Here is a 25,992-nt window from a genome sequence, read left to right as displayed (position 1 = left end):
CTAACCTGCCCAAAAGACAGCTATTTGTGTGAGGACTCCCTGCTCACTCAGGACAAAGACAAAACTCAGACTTGGCTTCTAGACCACCACTGTCCTACAGAATTTAGTGTGCTGACAGCGTGTTCTACATCTGCACAATTTGGTAGCCACCAACCACGTGTTGCTGTTGAGCATTTGAGATGTGACTACTGTCACTGAGGAACTGAAACTTTTATTTTCCTTAAACTGTCACGCTGTCTTCACACCACTGCTCTCTAATCTCAGCCCTGTGCTTTGGACAACTTGCACCAGACATTGCCTTGATTCTTGACTCTGAGCTACTCTGTTCCTGAGCCATGGGGCTCTGCTCTTCTCTCAGGTTCAGATCTCCTTAGCCCTGAGACTCACCTCCCAGCCCTTCCTGACCATCTCCTCAGCCCATGTTGAAATCTATTTCTCCTTCATTTGAACTACATCATTTTGGAAGGATAAAACTTTTTAACTTTCTATTTAACTTTTATTATTTTGAAATAATTTCAGACTTACAGAGAAGTTGCAAATATAATGCAAATAATTCATGCCTGTCATTATAAAACCCGAGTTTGGTGATTAAAACACAAAATTAACATTGATACAATACTGTTATGTAATTTATTGACCTTATTCAAATTTTGCTGGTTGTCCTATAAATGTCTTGTATGACAAAAGAAAAGAAAGCTTTTCCTTTGGACCACACACCTTGACATTTAAGCCCTGATTTCTTCATTTGCTTGCTTTTCTTCTCAGTGCCCAGGTTAGTAGTGTGAACTGATGGGCCTTTGCCTGGCACATAGTGGGCCTCAGTGGGTTTTTGTTGGCTAGACAGGTGGATCAGTAATAGCACTGGACCAAGGTGAACTTGGTGGAAATAGGCCTCCCCCTTGGCTTAACCACGTGGCTGCCTGTCATGTGCTCTGTGATCTCAGAGTGCCTCTATCGGGATCGCCTACTTACACAGTCCTCTTGGGGCCCCCAGATGGGGAGCAGCCCTCTTCCCATTTTATAGATGCACAACCGATACTCTGCAAAGTCAGCCGACCTGCCTGTGGTTGCAGAGCACCGCCACAGCCTAACCAGGACATGGCACTGCTTCTCTGTAATCTGCAGAGGGGAAGCATGGCGAGTGAATAACTGTCAACATTAACCCCACTCATTCATTCAGTACTTATCAAGTGCCTACTATATATATATACCAGGCACATTGAGTATACATCAGGGAACAACGAAAACAAAATGTACCTGTCCTCCAAAAGCTTATACTTTAAGGGGAGGAGAAGGCAGATAGTAAATAAACAAGTAAGTATACAGTTTGTTATATGGTGATGAGTGCCATGGGGGTGGATAATAAAGTGGCATAGGAGTGATAAGGAGTGGGATTTGAAATAGAGTGGTTAGGGAAAATCTTATTGACTAAGTGACTCTTGCCCATTTTTAGTATTAAGGTATATAACAGTAAAATTCACTCTTTCTAGTGCACTGTTCTGTGAGTCTTGACAAACATGTAGAGTCACGTAACTACTGCCACAATCAAGACATTGTTCCATTACCTTAAACCATGTCCCTGTGCCCCTTACTGGCCAACCTGTCCCCCAACTCACTTCCAGCAACCACTAATCTGTTCTTTGCCCCAATAGTTTTGCCTTTTCTAGAACATCATATACACAGATGTATATCATACACAGCATTTTGAGTCTGGCTTTTTAGAAGAGAAACATGAATCATTGAGATTCACCCAAGCTCTATGTATCAGCAGTTTGTTTATTTGTATTGACAGATAGAATTTCATTGTATGAATATGCCACAGTTTATCTGTTCTCCAGTTGAGGGACCTTTGGATAATTTCTAGGTTTTGGCAGTACAAAGAAAGCTGCGAAAAGCACTTATATACACCCATTTGTGTGCATATAGACTTTCATTTTGCTTGGATGAATAGGTCACAGGCTTTTGAATGAAGACCTGAAAAAGAGATGAGAACAAGGCATGAAGACAGCTGAGGGTGTTGTTCCCTATTCATTAGGTTGTTATTCAGCCAAATGAATAGGTTTATGCTGGTCTGTTTATTGGTCTGTTTGAGTCCTTTGCCTTGTTGAAATTATTTGCAGAAAGTGGAAGTAGAAGTGGAGGAGCCCGTTTCTCAGTTCATTCATTTACCCATTTGCTCATTGATCCATTCAACAAACATTGAAGAAATGAAAGCCACCAATCCACAGTCTTTGACCAAAAGGAAGCCTGAGACCCTTGGATCCACACGAAAGGCTAATTTTGGTTGGTTTATCTGACATAAGTTCCTTTCCTAGCTTCCTGAAAAATAGAGTGAGAGAATAGTTAGTGAGTGAGGCTCTGTCATTGAAATGGCTGAGGCCTGAGCACTTCTGAGAGTTTTTATCTCAGTGGAGGCTCCAGGGACCCCTCGAGAGGCCCCCCCAAGAACTGATATTCATTCAATCGACTAGTCGTCTGGGTGAGAGTGCAAGATCTCCTGAAAGTCATATTCACATGAGGGCTCTGTCGGGATGCGGGGCCAGTGGACAAGACTGCATCCTCCCAGGAGCTTTGTGAGGAACCAGAATGGACAGAAAATAATCCGTTAACTTCTTTGTTTCAGGTGATGCAACTGTGAAAAAGAAACCTGCTCCCAAGACACCTCCAAAGGCAGGTAATTGGCCACAGCAACATTTGGGAGCAAGAAGTTATCTGCCATGAGGGGGTTTCCTTTGCCCTGTAGACTGACCACTGGTATGTGGTCCCAGGAGATCACCCCTCCCTGATCCAAGCTGTGCATTATTCAGGCTGAATCTTCCCCAGGGCATCTGTGCAGCCTGGGCTCCCACCCTCTTAGCTGCTTGTCTTTTCTCCTGCTTCCCCTGTACAGACAGCATCGCACAGTACTAGTGACTTTCCCGTCCTTTTGTGAAGTCTGCCTAGCCCTCCCCTCCACTGTGCCCCTCAAGAGATGATCCACTTTATGCGTTTCTAATGCCCTGCTCCATATGTCCTTGTCTTATGGAGCCTTGTCTGTTTTCCTTGAAAACCATTTGAGAACATGAACTGTACTGAACCTGTCAGCCTGGGTAACCTGGTGGTTAGAAGGCAAGGTGCTGCTTAATTCATAAAGGAGGTGGGAAGTAGAAAATTTTCAGGTAAGATTCAAAGTACAGAGCAATCAACAGATGGAGAATATGCCCTGTAAACTCTGGGGGCCTTTTCTGAAGGAATCAGAATAAAGAAATGGACAAACCATCAGATCAAACGTTCTGCAGCCGTGGTCCCTGTCCTCCATCTTACCCTGAAGGCTCCAGAATGTGAGAGAGGAGCAGCAGACCAGTGTGGACAGCAGCCTCCCCCTCACTCACTTTCTCCCTCGGCCCCCAGCCATGCCCCCTCAGATCGTCCAGTTCCCCGAGGACCAAAAGGTGCGCGCAGGAGAGTCCGTGGAGCTGCTTGGTAAGGTGGCGGGCACCCAGCCCCTCACCTGTACCTGGATGAAGTTCCGAAAGCAGGTCAGTGGTGGAGGGGACAGCCCACAGAGCCCCGGGGCCAGCAGGGAGGAGACACGTGGTGAAGGAGGCAGCAACACTCACCACAGGGGTCCCAGAAACACGAGGGACCCTCGCCCCCCCGTCAGCCCCCCCACCAAAGGGGAGTTTTCAGGAGTCTTTTCTTCTGAATCTACCAGTAATACCTGCCCACCAGGGAATTTGTGTGATAGAGGAAAGCATGAAAGAAGAAATGGAATCCGTCCATGGCCCCTGCCTAGTTTTGATATCTCAATCTAGATTTCTGTGAGTCAGGAAAATTGGCTCTGGGCTCTAAATGACGTCTCAGACTCCCTGGGCTTCCTGTGATGCTGTGCCAGCCCCGGAACCCTGTCTGTGGAAACAGCTGAATCTTACCACAAGCTCAAGGGGTAAAAGTGAGCCTGAGTATTTGGATGGGTAAATTGTAGGTTGAATAGAATTTTCACTTACTGGCCCCAAACTCCACCATCTACAATAAGGGTACCATGGAAGAAATGTTAGACTTCCTGTGCTCCTGACTTTCAGAGGAACCTGGAAAGGCTGGCTGTCCCACCAACCCCATGTTGGTAGCATGCACCCATTGGCATGACGAGCAGAGGCCCTGAGTGGTGGGCTGGCCCTGGATCAGGAACTTGACAGACAGTGGGAAAGGCTGTCTGGGCTGGCATCTGAAGTAAGATGGAAACTCAGCCCTTTTCAGAGACATTTAGCATAGTCCCAGCTCTCTGTCCGACCGAACTTTCTGTGGTGATGGAAAGGTTCTATACCAATTGTCCAAAATGGTAGCCACCAGCCAAGCATGACTATTGCAATTTAGGCACTGAACTTTAAGTTTTAATTAATTAAAAATTGTTAGAACAGCTTTGTTGACATGTAATTCACACATCATAAAATTCACCCTTATTTTGAACAAAAGAAAACTGAAGGAACAAAACAGCAGCAGAAGCACAGAACCCAAGAATGGACTAACAGTTACCAAAGAGAAAGGGACTGGGGAGGATGGGTGGGAAGGGAGGGATAAGGGCAGGGAAAAAGAAAGAGGGCATTACGATTAGCATGTATAGTGGGGGGGGAGTGCATGGGGAGGGCTGTGCAACACATAGAGGACAAGTAGTGATTTTACAGCATCTTACTATGTTGATGGACAGTGACTGTGAACGGGGATGTGGGGGGGACTTGGTGAAGGGGGGAGCCTAGTAAACATAATGTCCTTCATGTAATTGTAGATTAATGATACCAAAATAAAATTTTTAAAAAAAAAGTGAAAAAAAATTCACCCTTATTTTAAAGTTTGCAATTCAGTGATTTTTAAGATATTCACAAGATTGTGCAACCATGACAGCAATCTAATTCCAGAACATTCTCATCACCCCAGAAAGAAACCCCAGAGCCATTAGCGGTCATGCCTCCCTTCTTCAGGACCCTGGTATCCACTACCCCAACTTTCTGTCTTTACAGATTTGCCTGTTATAGACATTTCATAAAAGGGCAATCATATAATATGTGTTCTTTTGTGTCTTCTCTTTTTTTCTTAGCACAATGTTTTCAGGGCTCCTCCATTTGTAGAATAAATGGCCAATATGATGCGGTTGTCTGGATATGCCACATTCTGTTTATCCATTCATCAGTTGGTGGACATTTGGGTTGTATGCACTTAATTAAAATTTAAGTAGCCACATGTGGCTGGTGGCCACAGTATTCGACAGCAGGGGGAGGTCAGAACCGCTGCGGTGGGCTTGTAGGTGACTGTGCTCAGAGGGGTTCTCCCACCAACCCCTCCCAGAGCAGAGGAGAGACTGGGACTAGCTCCATTCCGGAGCAGTGAAAGCAGACACAGTTCATCCCCTGACCCTGCTCAGCACCCGCCCTGCTGCCCCAGACTGGAGCCCCTCTGGGAGGCTTGGCCCTGAATGCAGGAAAGGCAGGGCCTTGGGGGGAAGCCCGGAGTCCCAATGAGCCTGGGCCCCACACAGCTTTCCCAGTGGCATTCCTAAGGGAGTGGGGAATTGGGGTGAGAGCCCCCTTCCTCTATTGGCCCAGGTCTGCAGCACCTGCCCCCCTCTTTGACCCCAGATCCAGGAGAGCGAGCACATCAAGGTGGAGAACAGCGAGAACGGCAGCAAGCTCACCATCCTGGCTGCACGCCAGGAGCACTGCGGCTGCTACACGCTGCTGGTGGAGAACAAGCTGGGCAGCAGGCAGGCCCAGGTCAACCTCACTGTTGTGGGTGAGTCTGTGTGCCCGTCGCCTGGAGTCTGGAGGTCGGGGGAGGGGAAGCAGGGCTCTCCCAGGTCAGGTGATCGACCTGGGGGGCGGGCCCTGTCTGCCAGGGCGCACTCCCTCTCTCTCCCTGCTCTCACGCTGTTGCTGTGCTTCATGCTCGTGGAGAATCCAGACCCCTGCTCAGCCTTTTCCCCAACACACACATACAGCGTTTTCCTCTGCCTATGAATCTCCTCGCTTCTCTTTCTTTTTAGCCTTTGAGACCCTAAGCTTCCCTACCCCAGGCCCTCTCCTGCTGGCACCTGTAACTCCCCCTCCCTCTGCCCCCTCCACACCCCCTCCCCTCTGCCTCACATTCAGTCCCCTTGCAAATCCTCCCCTGATTCAGGGCTGCCTTCTGACTTCACTGCTCCTCCGCCTGATTTGGGGGCCATTGCCAGAAGATCACAGTCCACAGACTCAAGCCCGGAGCCTGCAGTGTCCAGGCAGAGGCGTCAATGCTGACTAGAGCCCCACCACCACCCACACTCGCTGGGATGGTAATCACCCTGCAAGGCTGGGCCCCAAGCTCCTCTGAGAGATAGGAGGCATCAGGCATGAGCTTGCTCAGCTCTGTGGCCCCTCACCTACCGGTGCCTATAGCTTTACCCCCTTCTCTCTTCCTTCAGCTTCCCTGCATCCCTCCTAAATGTTGCCAGGGCCCTCTGATCGTAGCCAGACACACAGGAACACACAAAGCTCCTGTAGTACCTTGTCTTGCTCTAGCCACCTGCCATCTCCCTCTTGCTCTCTCCTCGTGGCCAAACCCTCTAATAGGGGATGGCCTCTCCTCTGATTCTGCTTCTCCAGCTCCCTGCAGCCTCCCCTCCTCCCTAGTCTGCTGGGATGCCCTTCTGAGGTCACCATGATCTAATTCTAAATCCACTCCCTTTTTCTTATCTCCTGTGTCCCAGTGTTGAGTTGAGTCTGTCTCCAGACTGATTATCAAGTTCACTTTTTCTTCTCTATCCCAATCACTGTGTTTTTCATGCCCTGGTCAACTCTCCTGGAATATCCGAAGAGCTTCCCACCTGTCTCACACTGTTGGGTGTGCTCAGGTCATTGTCCCCTGACATGGCAGGTACTCAGGTCATCGAGAGAAGGGCACATGAAGGAGCAGACAGATAGCAGGCCGTGTCTCTGTGTATTTGTGGGCCTTCAAATATTGTACACCTGAAAGCCTTTGACCCTGTGTGTATTGGTCTGATCCCTTTGGTTTCCTTAGGTCAGGAGTTTTAAATCTGGGAAGGTCAGTGTACTAAGGCGTCAGGAAGAAGGTTTCTCATCTATAAAGGGCAGGAGGGACCTTTTTCTCACCCTTTCTCTCTTTGCTGACTCTGGATACTTATTTGAATAATTCACCTGCAGAGTCAGGACCATTTGGGGGGCGTGGGCCACTGCGACCCAGTTTGCCTATTCATTTAGACTGTGCCTGAAGCACTGATTGGGCCCCACACCCTGTCTGCCAGTAGCATCGATTTCCCTGGGTGTTCTCGCATCTGCCTCTGCCTGGGGGACTTTGGGGTCAGCTCCTTTGAACCACTTTTCAGTGACCAGTGCCCCCTGCCCCGTCTCTGGCGGCTGCACCATGCCACACACTCCCCTCCCCCATCACACCGCATGGGCTGCAGTTCTAGCCTTTTATGGCTTAGTTTCTTATTCTCCTCGGCCACTGCTGACAGGGCCATTGCATGGCTGCCTGCCAGCTGGCGGGAGCAGCATGTTAAATGCCGTTCTGGGAGGGGAATGGAATGGAGGGGAACGGGCTTTCTGTCTGCCTCCCCCTCAGAGAGCTAAGAATAGAATTGCTCAATAAAACGAGGACTCACATTAATGGATACAGCAAAGCCACATTCATTCAGTCTGTGGATTTAGAATTAGTCCAAAGTAAGCCTGGAGGAAGCTTCGATTTACCTGCCCGTCTCTGGACATCTGTGTATTATCTGATCAGAGCTTATTAAGTAGATGTAAAATGTAAACGAGATGAAACAGGAATTGTTTGGCCTCCTCTGGACAGTTTTCAAGTGCTATGAAAGCATCCACTTGCAGGCCAGCTAAATAAGGCCGGTTTCACACACCTTCTGCTTGTTAGCAGTAAGCTTCTCTTACTGTGTGTTCTTGAAAATACCATTTTCTTTTCAGATAATCTGACTCCTAGTTTTAAAGTGTTAATTAAAAGTATCCTTACCCTCGGTTAGTTTACGAGTGGTGGTTAGCTATTTTAAAGGCTTGTTATTAACTATATTTTAAAAGGCAACAGGGATTTGCAATGCTCAGAGGGCCTCTGCCTGTGCCTTCCCTGCAGCTCAGCCCCAGATAGGTGAGGAAGGGCCACAGGGGCAGGCAGGAGAGAGCAGCATAACCCAGATGTGTTCCTTCATTTAGCTCATCCAGCTCAAGAAAAACAGGTCACTTTGCATATCTTTAAAGGAGAAAAACAAAGTAGAGAGAATCCCACATGCCCTGTAATCCCCAAATACTAACTTGCATGATTTTTAAAGGCAGGAGATTTCACTTTGTAATGCTTAGCTTGGGTTTAAGCAAGATGTGTTCTTGAACTTATTCTGCCTTATCCCCTGGAAAATAACAGACCCCTGGAGTGAGCGAGGGTCTGGAGATTTTGGAGGGCCTCCTTTGGGCTCTGCCACTGGCTAGCTGGGTCTTCCTGGTAAGCAAAGTGCCTTAGCCTCTGAGGGCTGGGATTATCCGGGTTGAGGACCCTGGGGACCCTCACACCTCCCTGCCCTTCTCTAAAAGCTGCAGGTGGAAGTGTCCATGAGGTGTCCATGACATGAGGTCTGGGCAGGGTTAGGCGTAGCCACAGATCATCTTCAAGCACCCAGGCACAGAGAGCCCACCAGGGTGGTGACTGTAGCGAGAAGCATTAGAGATGAGATCCTCTGTTTTACCAGGAGTAAAAACACTTCCTGAACAGAAAATCCTGTACCTAGTGCCATTCAAGACCCTTCCCTTAGACTCTGAGTTCCCTATTCTGCTATTCAAGTCTCCAAGAGCCATGGGGACACTCCGAGGAAGTGTGGAGCTCAGGGCCCTAGATGCCAAGCCCACCTTGCCTTTACCAGGCCTGCCCAGGTCTCCCATCCAGACTGAGTGTGTCTGTGTCTTTAGCATGGAGGGAGGCTCACCGCATCTCTGTGCTGAGGGTTTTTGTCTGGCTAGTCCAGCCTTTGTGGGGCTATGTAGGATGGAAAGATCAAAAAACATCAGACATTGCCCATGGCTCTAAGAGCAGCCATGGGGGGCTTCCAATCTCACAGGACTTCAGATTGGGTCTTTCTGAACTCGTTGATTTGGTGTCAAAGTCCTTGAAAGCATTGAAGATTTCACTTGGAATTAAAGGCCTCCTCCCCAAATTTTACCTCTCTTGTACTGCAAGGGGTGACATATGTCGTAGATCAGTTCTTCTCTTTTAGCCCAGAGACATCTTGAACAAGGTAGGATAAGAATAATACCTCTTCTGTAATACACACTTCTCAAAGTTGTCTTTTCTTGACCAAAGTAGAGGGGGAGAAAAATCAGTCAGTGGAGTGTATCTGTATTCACTGTATAAACCTACATGACTCTAAACACATCCCATCAGACATTTTCCAGGCAGTTTTCTTTGGGGGAAGCAGTAAGTCTGTCTTTCGTCCCTCTTTAGGCTTTTTTACTTCCTTAGCCGGGTCTTGAGAGGACTTGAACCACTTTCCTCTAAGAGAGTTTAGGGTAATAAACATCTTAGCCAACACCAGAAATATTTCTAAAAAGACCAATATATCTTTCAGAACAAACAGTTTTTCTAAGAGAACATATTAAACAACCAGTGAAAGTGGTTCCATCACAGGAGGCCTCCAGAATGACTGCCGACGGTGGGAAGTGGTTCTGTCACAATCCCAGAATTGTTCCCGGGTGAGGTCCCAGCTTGGCATGCAGGGGATGGATGGTTTCCCGGCAGTGCATTCTTGGCTGGAATATAGAAGCAGTAGGCCTTGGGGTAGGGGATGAGAGTGAAATATGTGTATGTGTATGTGTATGTATATGTATATGTATATGTATACACACACAGGCAAAATGTTTTCTTCCCCTTATGCACAGAGTCATTTGCTGGAATTTTCTTTGGCTTCCCACCTTGCTCAGGCATGGGGGAGTAGGAGTCAAGTACTTCACTTGGCTTTGCTTACTTGATGCTTGCAAAACCCCTAAATAGGAGATAAATGTTAGTACCATTTTCCAAATGAAAAAGACAAACTAGTCTTGGAAATTAAGGAATTTGCTAGAGTTGACATAGCTTATACATTCATGTAGCATAAAAGCATGGTTTTAATTGCTACTTTTGGGAGCTTTACACCTCACACTGCCCTGCGGGGGTGAGGATTACTTGAACACTGGTATCCATAACTATACCAACTACCTGCAGGAAGTAAATCTGAAAAATAGGGGGATTTTGTTCAGATGAACAACTGACAAAATCAGCAAAACTCAAGAACCTCATTAAAGTGCTGGCTGCCGTGATCCGACGTGAAGTTGGCAGCGTGACTGGCCTGAATGGGGAGGCAGCCAGCCAAACGGGCCGCTTCTTGTTTGTGTGCTCAGCTCATTTTCCTGCCCTTAGTCAGGGATGGTTGTGATTTGCTACTGTGGTTTGCTTTTGGAATTCTTAATCTCATTTTATGCCAGTCCTATGAGGATGAAGGAGGAAGGGTAGGAGTAACTTTTTATGTAATATAAAGTTAGAAAAAAAACTCCTACAGTAACGATGATAGTAATAGCTACTCAAGCCAGCCACTTTTCTAAGAAGTTCTCACAACAGCCTTGTTATCCAAGTGCTGCTATTATCCACATTTTACAAGTGAGGAAACTGAGGCACAGAGCAGTTAGTACATAATGAATGGGACCAAGCCAAATCTGTCTGACTCCAGGGCTCCCTGTGCTATACTGACACCCAGTGGGGCAGGCATTTCCCAAGTGTCAGAGAAAGTGAAGACTGACCCTAGTTATGTCACAGGCCGCTGGCCTAGGGCCTGAAGGAAATGCACACACACACACACTGAACTCTCTCTCAAAACATATTTTTGATGGGAAGCAGTCTACGCCTTCTGGGCAGCTTCCTACATCTGTTTACTCTGAGAAATATGTTTGTGACTTGGGCAAAATACAGGAAATCATGACTTGTAGACTGGAAAACTAGCCAAAACAGTTTTTTTCAAACACATAGGTATTGTGGGGCTCTCTGATAGGTGGGATTCTGCATAGGTGTGACTGTGGTTGGGGGAATGAGAACCAGCACCAGGGATGTCAGCTTGGGATCTCCAGGTTCTCCCCCATGGCAGAGATAATTCACAGTTTTCTTTCCATGCAGTTCTGAAGCACTGGGTGATGTTGTGTTTCTCTATCCCCAGACAAGCCAGATCCCCCAGCCGGCACACCATGCGCCTCAGATGTCCGGAGCTCCTCACTGACCCTGTCCTGGTATGGCTCTTCATATGATGGGGGCAGTGCTGTGCAGTCCTACAGTGTCGAGATCTGGGACTCAGTGGACAAGACATGGAAAGAGCTAGCCACTTGCCGCAGCACCTCTTTTAACGTCCAAGACCTGCTGTCTGACCGAGAGTATAAATTCCGTGTACGTGCAATCAACGTATATGGAACCAGTGAGCCGAGCCAGGAGTCTGAACTCACAATGGTTGGAGAGAAACCTGAGGGTAGGCCTTCACTTCATCACTGGCTTGAAATAAAATATGCATGACTGACCTTGTGAATGTAGAAACCCGTACTAAAAGGGTTACAGAGAAACTGAGAAGATATCAGTGATGACTGGCAGAGTTTTTTGGGATCTCAGTTTCCAAGATTGTACTGCTGATCCATACTTTAAAAGTACATATGACCTTTCAAAAAACATTGAACCAGCAATTTTGGTAGACTGCCACTAGGGGGTGATGGTATGTTAATCAGGAGCACCGTCCTGGAAGGCAGGAGCTCAAATTTCAATGTTCCCCTGCTCCTTCCTCCTTCTCTGGCATTCACGTATATTTGAGTGTCTACTTGGTGTCAGGTTCTTGGGACACAAAGATGATAAGACAAGGAGCTTAAAACCTAACTAGGGGGACATCAGGTATAGACAGTAACTGTAATGAGATGGGGTACATCCTGTTATAGCAGTATGAAGAAAGAGAGATGAAGACCCATCAGAAATCATGAATAATTTTTCCTTGAAGATTGAGGTGCCACTTAGGCTGAGTCTTGGAAAAAGAAATGGGCCTTTAAGAGGCAGAGGTTGATAAGGAGAGGCATTCCTTGCAGAACAAAGATTCAGAGTGATGGAAATGCATGGTATTTTGAGAAGTGTGTGTGTGGCCAGGGCCTATGCTGTGTGAGACTGAACAGGAGGAAGCAACAGGAGGACCGTTCAGGTCAAACTGAAGTTCATCAGAGATTGTCAGTCAGGGGACTGATACAACCAGATCTCTTTTTTAGAAAGGGAATTAGAGCTCTGCTACTCAGAGTGTGGGCTGCACCAGCAGTCTTGAAATCCTGGGATCTTGTTAGAAATACAGACTTCCAGCCCCCCACCCCCCTGGTCCCTGCTGAACCTTCATTTTAACGTGATCCCCTGCAGTGATTCATAGGCATGTGGAAGTGTGAGAGGCACTGGAGTGGAGGAGGGAGGTGAGACGAGCCCGCGAGGTACCAGTTGGGTCTCTGCGGTGTAGTCCAGGAGAGGATGGTAAATGCATGTATTTAAAGCCTCAGAAGGTAGAACTGACCATCCTGATCACTTTCTGGGTAGAATGTTGAGCAAAAAATTAGAAGGGTTTAAGATGCCTCCCACTTCTTGGCTCAGGTATCTGAACACATATTCAAGGCCGTTTAGAGGTTTGTTATTAGATTCCTAGTAGCTAACATGTATTATTCATTTGCTATATGCTAACCATACGTTAAGCACTTTATAGAATCATTTTATACATCTAAGTAAGATGAAATAGATGCTGTTTTTACCCCCATTTTACAGACAGGTAAATGAGGTTTAGAGGAGTGCAGCTATTTGCCCAAGGCCACAGAGCTTTTAAATGATTAGTTGAATCTTGAACTTAAGAGCTGTCTGACCCAGAGCCTTTGCTTAAACTGATGGCAGAGGTCACGCTGCCTCCCAGTGACTTGGAGGTTAGATAGCAAGGAGTCCCAGAGAAGCCAGAAATTCTGGCCTCAGTCCTGGCGAGATGAGGTGTCTGAAGGGTATCCAGGGGAGGTGTCTTCTGATTGTTGAATGGTTGAGTCTAGAGCTCAGGAGAAAGATTACGCTCGAGGTACAGATATGGGCATCTTCACCATTGAGCTGAAAATTGATGCCGCGGGCATTGATGAGGTCCCCAGGAGGGTGGAAGAGAAAGTCAGCAATGACATGGGAATGAAGGTGTCTTCAAGACAAGGAGAAAGGGCTGAGAGGGGAGGGGTCCTAGAGGAGGCTGGAGCTGAGCCGTAGGGACACAGGCAGGAGGGAACTGCAAAGAGGGCTCAGTGGACAGCATCCGAGGCTAAAGAAAGGAGGAGGTGAGGACTTAGGGAGAGCTTTGGATTTAGCACTTCGATCTTTGACAGCAAAGTTCTCAGAGTCCCCATGGGGTGGGATACTGGTCGCTGTGGGGTTACAGAATGAGTGGGTGAATGGGGAGGAGAGGCGGGGTGTGGAATATTATTTCAGGAAGTTTCATGTGAAGAGAAGAAGAAGGGTACTGTGAATTTAAGATTGGGGAAAGGTTGGGCCCAGGGAGAAAGGTGGAGAGACACCAAGAAAAGAGCTCATGGGGGGAGAAGAGCTTACAGGTGGGAGGTGGGGGGAGAGGAAAGGACAAGAAGCTGAACACAAGTCACTGTATGACCAGGGGCACCAGGACTAAGGAAATTGTCATGACATTTTGATGCCCCCTTTTTAGTTTTAGAAATTAGGTATAAAATAAACAGTGAAATTTTACTTTCAAATTAAATAGAAAGAAAAAGAAATTAAATTGAATCTCAAACTGAAAGTGAGTTTGGAGGATGCCAATAGAAAATACACCACACTTACAATTTTGCCAGGATAGCCCTGTCTTGGGGGACTTTCCCCGGTGAGCCCTAAAAATGCACGGGGAGCAGGTCTCCTTGAGAGCTACAGCATCCATGGAGGAGTGGGTCCCAGCCCCAGGGACAACCCTGCCAGGCTGCTACCCAGCATTCCTGCGGCTCCTGCCCACTAGCCTCACAAATGTCTGCTGGAGAAAACAGTGACCAAGCTGCCATCTGCTGCCTTTGACACCCCCTCTTTGAAAACAAGCAGAGTGAGGAGCAAGCAGGTTAGTATTGGGGTGCTAGGATAGGCAACCAAGGTCCGGTCTGCATATTTTTAGCATATTACTTTATTCAAGAAGAGGATTCCCCATCTCTTGGAAAACTGGCGGGAAGAGGGATAACACTGCAGTGAGAGGTTAGCTGGAAAGGAAAGCTTCCCAGTCCTTCATGGTATAAACCAGGAGGAGCTGTAGAATCCCTGATGAGCCAGCCCCACGCAGAGGGCAGAGGGCCCCAGGTGCTGGGAGGTGTGGCTCCCAGGAGGCCAGGCCCAGGGGAGGAGGGCTTGGGACCAGTCGGCTCCCAGCAGGTGGCCTTTCCTTCTTCCCTGTGGCCAGATGAGCCCTTCAGACTTTCCTCTTGGGGCCCTTCCTAGCTGGAAGCAAAGAGAAATGCTGAAATTGCCTGCCATCCAGAGGGGTCCAGGCCACCCAGGGCTTCTAGACTGGAAGCCGCTCCCTCCCCCAGGCCCAGCCGGGTTATCCATGGGGGAGGAGGAGAGGGAACAGAACAGTTGGTAAGCATTAGGCCTGAAGGGCAAGGGATGGAGTGCTGGAGGGAGTGGGGGGCTTCCAGATAAAGCCCTCTGTGCCCGCTCAGATGCCTGCAGGTGGTAACCTGGGGAGGTCATCTCTCTGAAAGGAAGTGGGGGGACAGGTAGAGGAGAGCTGGGACGGGGGTTCTTGTGGTCATTTCTGTGGAGCCAGTGGGGACAGTGCTCATCAAAAAAGCAGTGCCAGTTAAGCCTCCTTCCCCTAAGCCCAGCTGGTGTTGGCTTTCACCTTCCCTACTCCACCACGCCTCCTGCTTCTGCCTTAGCAGCTTGCCTTCTGCTTCATCCTGGCCTCTCTGGTCCACCTCTGCTAGCCACCCACCCTCACTCTGCATTTGTTCACCGGTGTGTCCTGCCCCCCTCCTGCTGGGAACACTGAGGATGTGGTAGAGGACCAAACATGGGGGTCCCCACTGGCTCCAGTGGCCTCTTCTGCCAGAGCCACCCCTCAGACTAGGATCCCTAGCCAACAGCTCGCCTCTGGGTCTTGCCAAACCCGAGTAAACAGAGCCACCGCCCCACACACCCGCTCCCATCCCAGCCAGGTCTGGACCTCCACCCTTCTCCTGTTTGAACTTCTGAATCCACTCCATCCTTGCTCCTAGTCTTAATCTGTTGTAGTCGACATAGTTATTAGCAAAACAGCAGGGATACCAGCTTCTTGCAGAGTTGGGGCTGCCTTACAACCCGAGGGCAGTCAGAGCTGCAGAGCCTGGAAGGCTCTCCCACACCATCGCGCTGCCCTCTGCCCTAGGCTACAGCTAGGGCCCCGCAGAGGCCCGCTCCAGGGCTGGGGTGCCCTCTAGTGCCCGCTGGGTGTACAGCAGCCTTCGCGGAGAGGCTGTTCAAGGCGCTGACTTAGAGCCCGGCTACAGTGGCGTCCCCAGAGCCCTGCTGGTCCTCTCCCAAACACCACTCCAGGGGAACGAGACTTACCTGTTTGCAGGAATATTTCAGAACCATCTTCCAAATAGTTCTTCCACTTAGTTGTTGAATCTCATAACTCTTTCTGAATAGAAGGTTTTTTAAATGTATCATTGAAGTCCCCGCTAGTGCAATTTATAGAAACCAATGATCACCTCTCTCATTACTACAACCCCGTATACTTGGAGAGCTTGGCTAATTGAACTGTGGTCTTTCCCCTGCTACCCTCCTGCTCCTTCCTTTGTGGCTATTTCCCCCCCTAAATAGAATGGAGGCAGGAGGAGAAGGAAAAAAAGGAAGGGAAATGTCTCTGCTGTAGGCCTGGTGAGTTTCACACAGAAAAGAGGTTGAAGCATTACAGCGAGCCAGAAAGAGGTGCATGAGTGCCCTGAGGACGATCTAGGTCCTCACAAACACAGTATCAGGAAAGCATTCTGCATCTTGATTGTTAAGGAGAGAGGCTGGAGGGGAGGGCCAGGTGTGGTGTCTGTGACGGGCAGTGACTGGGAGCGGCCTGTTCTAGAGCTGCCTTCCCTCTCCAAGGCTAACTGCAAGTGCCCCCGAGTGCCAGGTCACTGGAAAGCCCCTCGTGGGCTCCCAGCCCTGCTGTTATTCCTTCACTAGGAAACTACAGTCGGTTTGTCCTAAAGATGCCAGGCCACCCTAGGATGTGTGGCATGGCAACAGAAAGATAAGGGGTGCCTCAAAGGTCAAACAGCTGTCTCTGGTAAGGGCACAGGGATACAGATGATGGGGCTTCCCTGACAATAAATGTTATTATTATTGTTATTATTTTGCCTCTAAGGCCCAGTCCAGTGACTGGCATCCACAGGTGCTCAATTGATGATTGTGGAATTGACTTGAACCTCCTGCTTCTCTTGTTTGAAACACCAATGTTGAACTAGCCTAAACATCTCTTGAGCCTATATATTCAGGTTCTCTGGTACCTCTTGAGATGTGAGTTCTGTATACCTAGAGTCTTCCTTCTATGTGAGATGTAACACTAACTTCTCTCAAATTATAGTATCCATTGGTTGACAGAAGTGCAGAACCCTAATCTCACACTTGACCATTGTGGGTTTTTTTTATATCATGTCTGCTTTAGACTTCTTTCCCAACCAGAGAGGCCTCATCTTTTCTGGTCAGCTTCCCATGGCAGCTCTTCCCTCCAGTGACCTATGCCTTCTCCAGCTGGTCACAAAATTCTTAGTGCCAGCAGTCAGAGTGCCAGGAGCAACTGACCCCAGGCTCCACCAGGTGCAGAGCAGCGGTATCTGCTGGTGGCCAGTGCCCGCTTCCATGACAGCCTGCTGTGAGCCTGAGCAGCAGGCTGAGGAACTGGGCTCCCATGCTTGGGTTTTAACTAGACACTCTCAGGCTTGTCACCCCCAAAGGCTGAATGATTAAATGTTCACTGACCACGTGACTCCATTACTGCCTGCAGGGTGTGCTGTTCTGGGGCGTAGGGTCATCTAAGAAACTGATGTAAATGTACGATATGGAAGACTTGATCAGTTATGCTCATGTCCTGGCAATTTCTATGAAACCCTGCCACTAATCGAGTGTCCTCATCTATCAGATTCTTTTTATTTTTCAGTGGCACTTCTGTGACAAAATACTCCTCCCAGCCCCGCTCATGGGGAAGTAGAGTTCACCAAAAACGTTTTACGAGTGCTAAACAAATCATAGCCTCTCTTGCTCCTGGTCACACCTTTACAAACTCCTTCAGAGGTACTTGTCTCGCATGGGAACTGCCTTACTTTTCCTCAGATTGTTTGCTTAGGTTTCAGTATTTGTTTTGCCCTCAGCCTAACTGGGAGGCTCTCTGTCCGCGGGTCCGAGCTGCACCTTACCCTGACCCGCATCTCTGTTGCAGACGTTCAACTTGCAAAGTACACAAAGCTCGGCGGGCCCACGCACAACCCCTCCCAGCTGGGCAGTGTCTGCCTGGCCCCTCTGCCCATCTGCTCTGGTCTTCCTCCCAGGGGACACCTACATGCTGTTCCCTTCCTGTCCTCTTTTCTGCTGGGAGCTTCAGCGAGTCACACCCTACCCCCAAGGTCTTATTCACACACTGACGCTTACACTTTTAAAATCATGGTCCTCCCTCTTTGACTTCTCCAGCGTTTATCTTGCCTCCTCAGGAAAACTGCCTTGGCTCCATCTGCCAGCCAGGACACAGCCCACATCATGGCTGCAGAGCACAGGGCACATCACAAAGTGTGGTGTCTGGTATTGGCCAGGGACCCTAGAAGTTGCCTAGAGATACAACTCCTTCCAATTACAGATGAGGAAACTGAGGCCCAGAAGGGGAAAGGCACTTCAGCAAGGTTAAGAAACCATAGAGGCCCTTTAGAGACAAACCTATGCCAACCCAAAGGACAGGCTGGAGTTCTGAAGTGAATGTGTTCTGCTGGACGCCTCCTGTCCCCGCATATCCCCCATTCACTCCTAACGCCTCTGTATGAGCAGCCAGTGTGGGCTAGTTTCATTGTGTGATGCCACACACCTCCCTGTTGTGTTCCATCATTTCCTTTAAGACACACCTCCAGAGCTGCTACTTCTAAGAATAATTGCTCTGACTTTATAATTGTCCTGTTTTGTGTCACCTTCTTCCATTGTATACCCAGTTTGTACTGTGGCATCATGTGCTTGATTATATACCACTCGTAATGTGTATTTCAAGTATAGATGTTTTTACCTCTCCAACTAAATCATAAGCTCCAAGAAAGAAGAAGAGATCATGCCTTCTGTGTATTTTGTTTCATGTGCCCACAATAACATACTTGGTACATGGCTGGCTTTCCATAAAAAATGTTCAGTAAGTGGATAAATGGACTTGACACAAATAGCAGTTGAAGTTTCTGCCTTTTGAGCTGGAGCAGAAAGGGACTGTCACAGTTCTGGGTTCCAAAGTCAGAGAAGAGATGTGAAGGAGGTCTGTCTAGGGGCCACATGGTTAGAGCTGGAGGACTGGAGATGAGAGCTGGTGGAGGATGGGAGCCGGGTAGGGTGAGGAAGCCAGTGCCTGCCGGTGTACGTGGCCCTGTTGCAGCGTGGATGACTGACCTCATGGCGATGCCCAGAGCTCTGGTTTTGCTCTGGTTTTGCTCTGGTTTTGTGGTCTTATGCCTAGGAAGGCTGAGGGCTGACAAGACCCCCAAAATGTTGTACTTTCAGTGGACCTTCATACTAATCACGTGTGTCCTTTCTGCCCCCCTTTGTCTCCCCTCAGAGCCAAAGGATGAAGTGGAGGTGTCAGATGATGGTGAGTGCTGACTGTTTGTCCTGGGGTAGGCTTAAGGGGTAGAGGGGTGTGGGTGAGGGATCCTCTGGCTCACATTCACCCCAACCCCCACCCTGCAGATGAGAAGGAGCCTGAGGTCGATTATCAGACGGTGACGGTCAATACCGAACAAAAAGTGTCTGATGTCTACGACATTGAAGAGAGACTAGGATCGTAAGTGGAGTGGGAAGCACCCATCGGGCCCCCAAGGCGAGAGGTGGTGGAGGTCCCAGTTAAATTCTGTGCCTCACCATCCTGCCTTTTCCTGGGTTCTGCCAACTTCCCAGGCTGAGATGCCTGCAGAATCAGGAGGGAGTGACCCTGTCAGTACCACATGAAGGCACCCCCTACCCAGGGCTCTCATAGTAGGTGCTTGTGCTGGAGCGTGGGATGGAAGGAAGGCAGCCACTCGGAAATGCACTGTACTTAGGGAAGACTTCTCAGCCTCACCTTACGGGTCCCTCTGCAGGGAAGGGGAGAGAAGCCCACCAGCCAAAACTGAGGCCTCAGCCCAAGGAGATGACAGTCCTAAAAGAACAGCAAGACAAGACAGTGTTTTGGGGGTGTGATGTGGGGCTGGGCACAGGCAGAGGTTGACAAGTGATGGAGAATAGGTTTATCAGTATCAGAAATGTGCTCATTTAGAGCAGAGGCTGACAAACTCTTCTGTAAAGGGCCACTTAATGGGTGGTTGAGGTTTAGTGAACCACACAGCATATGTTGCACCTACTACTCTGGTGTTGAAGCACAAACGCAGCTATAGATGATCTGCATACAAATGGATATGGTTGTGTTCCAATAAAAACTTTACAAAGAGAGGTGGGACAGATTTGTCCCACAGGCCATCATGTGCCAACCCCAATTTAATGGAAAGCTTGACTAAATCTGCCTTTTCTCTCTTCCTCCTTTCATTTTCAGTGGGAAATTTGGACAGGTCTTTCGACTTGTAGAAAAGAAAACTGGAAAAATCTGGGCAGGGAAATTCTTCAAGGCGTATTCAGCAAAAGAGAAAGAGAATATCCGGCAGGAGATCAGCATCATGAACTGCCTGCACCACCCCAAGCTGGTCCAGTGTGTGGATGCCTTCGAAGAAAAGGCCAATATCGTCATGGTCCTGGAGATGTGAGTGGTCTGCCATTGAGCAGCCCGGCAACTGTGGCCTGGGAGCCCCTGATGTGTCTCCCCACTGCCCGACCCCAGCCCCTGTCCCCCACGATGGAGAGCTCTGCAGGCAGGGTTGTGACATGCAAGGCACTCACAAGCCCATGTGGCCAGGTGCTGACCGCTCGGAGCAGTACTGGGCCTGACCCACTGACCGCCAGCCTGCTGCAGCCCCTGCTCACTTCTGTAACTACCCAGCAGACTTTTGAGGACCCCTGCCTCTGTTTACCCTCACCTCCCTGTGAAAGGGCCAAGGCTACCCCTTGGTTTCATTCAGGGGCATTGTGACCAAAGGTGGCTTTTGGGTAGAAGAGAAGGGACAGAGCAGCCTCTTGACTAGCCTGCAAAAGAGAAAGGGGCCAAAGGGTACTTGGAATGCAGGAGTATGACCCTTGTTCCCATCCTTTTGCTGTGCCCTGCAGGCTCCTGTTCCACACTGGTTTGTCCCCTTGTCTTCTCAGTCACCAAGGGGAGCACTTTTTGTGCTGGGTTATATAAAGGCAGGGGGATAGATCAAACGACCCCCAGCCAAGGCTTTCCTGGAATCCATTGTTTCCTGTAGCCCCAACCCCCCACCTCACCCACTTCTGAGCGGCTGGCATGCACACATGCAGGTGCACATACTGGTGTCAGTAAGCTGGGCGTCCTCCACAGTGTCTATATTTTTTAAGAGCTTCCTTTCCTATTTTTAATTTGAAATTTTTTTAACATATGATACTCACATCAAAAGATATAAGAAAATATACAGTGAAAAGTCTCATTCCCATTCTGTCCCCATCCATCCTCTTCCCACCATCCCCACCACCAGTAGCCAGTTTTGTTCAGTTTGTATCTTTCCAAAGTTCTTTATGAAAATACAAGCATATGTGAGATATGTATACTCATATCTTCCCACCTTTTAACACAAAGGTATTCATACTGACTGCTCTATACTTTGCATCTTTTCATTCAACAGTTGAACTTGGAGATAGTCTGTATCAGTATCTAGTGAGCTTCCCCATTCTTCCTGCTCACTGGGATTTCATCGCAACATATGCCACAGTTTATTCAAGGAGTCTTCTTTTGATAGGAAGTTGGATGGTTTCCAAGCTTTTGCCTTAACAAACAAGCAATGTTTGCAACCTGGTCGTGCCTGAGTACAGCTGTAGGATTAATTCCCAGAAGTGGGAGTGCTGGATCAAAGGGTATGGGCATTTGAAATTGTTAGAGATATTGTGAAATCACCCTCAGTGTCCTTGAATGGCTCATCCTGAGCTTCAGGGATCTCAGACCTGGGGAGAGGACTCTGTCGACATCTTGGCATTCCTTCCCAGGAAAGGTGAGGCCAGTGAGGCCTCCCTATGCTAGAGGTGTGACTCTCTCCCCTGCTCCGTGAACACTGCGGTGTGTTTTCTTTCCAACTGTGAGCATTGGGAAAGGCAAGAGCACAGACTTGGGTCCGATAAAACTCACCTCAGTCCCAGCTCTGCCTCTTACTGGCTCTGTGACCTTGAGTAAATTACTCAGTTGTGCCAATCCTTAGTTTTATTATCTGTAAAAGGAGGTTACAGACAATAAATAGATAACCTCCTCATGAATAATGTAGGGATTAAGTGAAATAATATGTGTCAGGCGTCATGCTCTAAAACTGGGAGTCATTCCTGATATTATGATGCATTGACTTTTTATGTACCCTGGTCTTTTTTAAACTTAAAATTATTTTGAAGTATCATTTTAACACCCCACTAGGTGTTGTGGAACAAATTCTACTATTCTGGAAACCTGGGGTCAGGTTCTATTACTGCTGAGGTGTGATTTTGTAATTATTAAATCCTTCAGTGAGGAGAGGTGTTTGGATTAGACTCCCTTTTTGTGTTAAAATTCTGCAATTCATGGAGCTATAAAAGATTCAAAGAAAATCTTCACTCATACCTTTTTCAGCTGTGGATTCAAACTTAGCTCCGCACTGCCAGGAAAGAGTTAGCCCCTGTCTGTGACCTCACTAATCATACCCTTCCAGTATCCCGTGGGCTGCAGCTTTTCACATTTATTCTAGAACAGGCTGCTTGATCCAGGTAGTGTGGGCATGTGGCGACAGGTGAAGAAATGTCTTATCTTTAGAAATTAAACCTGGAGGAAGTTCATGAGAGGAGCGGATAGGAGGCAGCCAAGCCTGGGTAAGGCCAGGCAGCACCAGTGGGCAGAATACCATACTTAGCTTGGAATTGGGAGCTGGCAAGCAGGATGGAAAATGTTGGGAGAAAACGTAAAAGGGCTTCAGCTGGTCTGGCTTTCATCCCTCCAACCTATGCCTTCCTTGTGGACAGAAGCAAGTCTTTCATCTGTACTTGGGGTAAAGAGCTTGCCCCTTGATAGGAACTCAAAGAAGGGGGAGCAGATTCATTATTCATCTGTACTTCCATTCCAGCTTAGCACTCAGCCACTGAGAAGGCAAAGGTCAGCCTTCAGAGGGACAATTTGCTATTCATCTTGTTTGATGGACAGACTGAAATTAGAAGTAGGACAATGCCTAATGATACAGAAAAATGAAAATGTATCCAGGGCCCAGCCTTCAGCTCAGTGGCCTCAGATACAGCAAGAAAGCAGAACCAATGTGCATCGTCAGACTTTCTGACCTCTGATTACAGGAAAGCCCCCATTAGTATAGCAGCATTGCTCTGAGACAGGATTTCCTTCAGGCTTCCAAGTGGTGATGAGACCCTAAGCACGGACGAAGACATGCATCTTAGGCTGAGTCGTCCATGGCCCATCTCACCTTGGTGCTGCCATTGGCAAAATTTATCAAAGAATAACAAGCTGGCTCCCAGGAGACAAGGAGCAGAGGGTCTGCGTATGGAGTCCCCAGAAGCACCATTCCTGCTGGCTGCCAAGGAGGGCTGGCCAGAGCCTACAGTTTGTGGAATAAATGTGATCCCTGGAGATTAGGTAGTCTTGGCAGTAGGTATTCATGCACATTCATTCATTCACTCGCTCACTGTTAATTAATTGGGTGGATATTCCCTCTGGCCCAGCCTTGGTCCTTGGCATTAGCCCATCTCCATGGGCAGCAGCTTCTTTCCACCCTTAGTCTTGACCGTTTTGAAGAGAAAGCTATATAGAACCATGAATCCTGTTTGGGGAACCCTTTCCATCCTAGAAATGGATGTTTTTGAAGTGGGAAGTTTTTCAAAATACATTAAATATTTTTGAACAGGAGGTTTTCAAAATATATTCAATATTTTTGAATAGGTTTGAAGCTATTTGAAACTGTATTGAATATATTACCCCTAGAAATGCAGCTGTAATTATCTGCATGTCTCAAATTTCTCTTCATTGCCTCACACTTTCCCAAGGGTACTACAAATACTGGTTGCTTGATTTTTCAGAATATTTGAAATTTAAAGGCAAACACTGGGGCACCTTGTCTGTGCCAGATACTGCCAGGTATAAATAAGAGTCTAGTGATGAGCTAGACCTTTCTCAGACATTTTCACAAGCAACCTTAAGACAAGGCCGACTTGATAGAAAAACTACAGACAAGACTGTGGAAGCTAGGGAGGGGAGGATCATTATATGGAGAAATCAGGAACGATTTCTCAGAGGAGATAATGAATTTCAGCCGGCCTCCCAGGGAGGTAATAGAGTAAGCCAGTATTTCCCAAACTGGTCTGATTGTAAGAATGACCTGGGGTAGTTATTAAAAATATGGATCCCTCCCAAGATTTTCTAAATCAAAATCTCCATATACAAACTCTTGTTTTTCTTCCCTATCATTTATTCTCATTCTCATTGTTTGCCTATGATCCTTCTGTATTTTCGTAACATTTCTGTGTGGTGTATTTCTTTATATTATTTTTTTTTAAATAGGGGCATGGGAATCTGTATTTTTGACAAGAGCCCCAACTGGTTCTTTTTAAAGAAAAAAATATTGTGATGAACACTGCTAAGCACTTACTATGTGCCAGGCACTCTTCTAAGCTCTTTCCCTGTTTTGACTCAGAGATTGGGTCAGAGGACTGGACAGGGGAACAGAAGAGACGCAGGTGACTCAGGCAGCATGTCCGTGCATTGCACGCAAGGGGAGTGTGTCGTTTGGCTGTAGCCTCTGGAGCAGTCCTTAGCAAACCATGCCTGCTGTGGGCCCCAGAAACACCACGGCCAGGATCCCAGTCTTCACAGTAGCCCAGTGAGGTGGTGCTGGTTTTGTCTGCATCTTACAGGTGAGGTACAGAGATGTTAAGAATCGCCGGAGATCCGAGAATGACCCCGGGAGCGGTAGAAATGGAGGGCTGGAGGACAAGAGGCGCCACCTGCTGGCCGTCTGGGGACCTCCATCTTGGTTGGGTTTTTTTTCAATATTTTATTAAGGTATTATTGATATACACTCTTATGAAGGTTTCACATTAAAAAACAATGCGGTTACTACATTTACCCATAATATTAAGTCCCCACCCACACCCCATTGCAGTCACTGTCCATCGGTGTAGTAAGATGCCACAGATCCACTATTTGCCTTCTCTGTGCTGCACTGTTTTCCCTGTGACCCCCCACACCATGTATACTCAACATAATGCCCCTCAATCCCCATCTCCCTCCCTCCCGATCCGCCCTCCCACACCCCTCCCCTTTGGTAACCGCCAATCCCTTCTTGGAGTCTGTGAGTCTGTTGCTGTTTTGTTCCTTCAGTTTTGCTTCGTTGTTACACTCCACAAATGAGGGAAATGATTTGGCATTTGCCTTTCTCTGCCTGGCTTATTTCACTGCAACTCCATCCATGTTGTTGCAAATGGTAGGATTTGTTTCTTTCTTATGACTGAATAGTATTCCATTGTGTATATGTACCACCTCTTCTTTATCCATTCATCTACTGATGGACACTTAGGTTGCTTCCATATCTTGGTTATTGTAAATAGTGCTGCGATAAACGTAGGAGTGCATGTGTCTTTTTGAATCTGAGAATTTGTATTCTTTGGGTAAATCCCAAGGAGTGGGATTTCCAGGTCAAATGGTCTTTCTATTTTTAGTTTTTTGAGGAACCTCGATATTGCTTTCCACAATGGTTGAACTAGCTTACATTCCCACCAACAGTGTAGGAGGGTTCCGCTTTCTCCGCATCCTTGCCAGCATTTGTTGTTCTTAGTCTTTTCAATGCTGGCCATCCTTACTGGTGTGAGGTGATATCTCACTGTGGTTTTAATTTGCATTTCCCTGATGATTAGTGATGTGGAGCATCTTTTCATGTGTCTTTTGGCCATCTGAATTTCTTCTTTGGAGAATTGTCTCTTCATATCCTCCGCCCATTTTTTAATCAGGTTATTTGCTTTTTGGGTGTTGAGGCGTGTGAGCTCTTTATATATTTTGGATGTTAACCCCTTGTTGGATATGTCATTTACAAATATATTCTCCCATACTGTAGGATGCTCTTTTGTTCTGTTGATGGTGTCCTTTGCCATACAGAAGCTTTTTAGTTTGGTGTAGTCCCGTGTGTTCATTTTTGCTTTTGTTTCCCTTGCTCGAGGAGATGCGTTTAGGAAGAAGTTGCTCACGTTTATATTCAAGAGATGTTTGCCTACATTGTCTTCTAAGAGTTTTATGTCTCCATGATTTACATTCAGGTCTTTGATCCATTTCGAATTTACTTCTGTGTATGGGGTTAAACAATAATCCAGTTTCATTCTCTTGTATGTAGCTGTCCAGTTTTGCCAATACCAGTTGTTGAAGAGGCTGTCATTTCCCCATTGTATATCCATGGCTCCTTTATTGCGTATTAATTGACCATATATGGTTGGGTTTATATCTGGGCTCTCTAGTCTGTTCCATTGATCTATGGTTCTGTTCCTGTGCCAGTACCAAATTGTCTTGATTACTGTGGCTTTGTAGTAGAGCTTGAAGTTTGGAAGTGTAATCCCCCTAGCTTTATTCTTGCTTCTCAGGATTGCTTTAGCTATTCGGGGTCTTTTGTGGTTCCA

The 25,992-nt window shown here is 47.6% G+C and overlaps 1 protein-coding gene across 5 annotated transcripts in view; it reads left to right on the top strand.

Annotated features, from left to right (window-relative positions):
- MYLK (myosin light chain kinase) overlaps positions 1-25,992 on the top strand; it is a 263,764-nt gene that overhangs the window by 209,191 nt on the left and 28,581 nt on the right. For all 5 annotated transcript variants that reach the window (XM_057503366.1, XM_057503362.1, XM_036905492.2 and 2 more), the window contains 7 exons: positions 2,624-2,674; positions 3,391-3,518; positions 5,610-5,763; positions 11,198-11,500; positions 18,833-18,865; positions 18,964-19,057; positions 19,802-20,005. In XM_057503366.1, coding sequence (XP_057359349.1) covers positions 2,624-2,674; positions 3,391-3,518; positions 5,610-5,763; positions 11,198-11,500; positions 18,833-18,865; positions 18,964-19,057; positions 19,802-20,005 — 967 coding nt within the window. The remainder of the gene's footprint in view (positions 1-2,623; positions 2,675-3,390; positions 3,519-5,609; positions 5,764-11,197; positions 11,501-18,832; positions 18,866-18,963; positions 19,058-19,801; positions 20,006-25,992) is intronic.

This window comes from Manis pentadactyla, chromosome 1, assembly GCF_030020395.1.
Source record: "Manis pentadactyla isolate mManPen7 chromosome 1, mManPen7.hap1, whole genome shotgun sequence".
Taxonomy (NCBI): domain Eukaryota; kingdom Metazoa; phylum Chordata; class Mammalia; order Pholidota; family Manidae; genus Manis; species Manis pentadactyla.
This window is presented reverse-complemented; position numbering and strand designations above follow the sequence as displayed.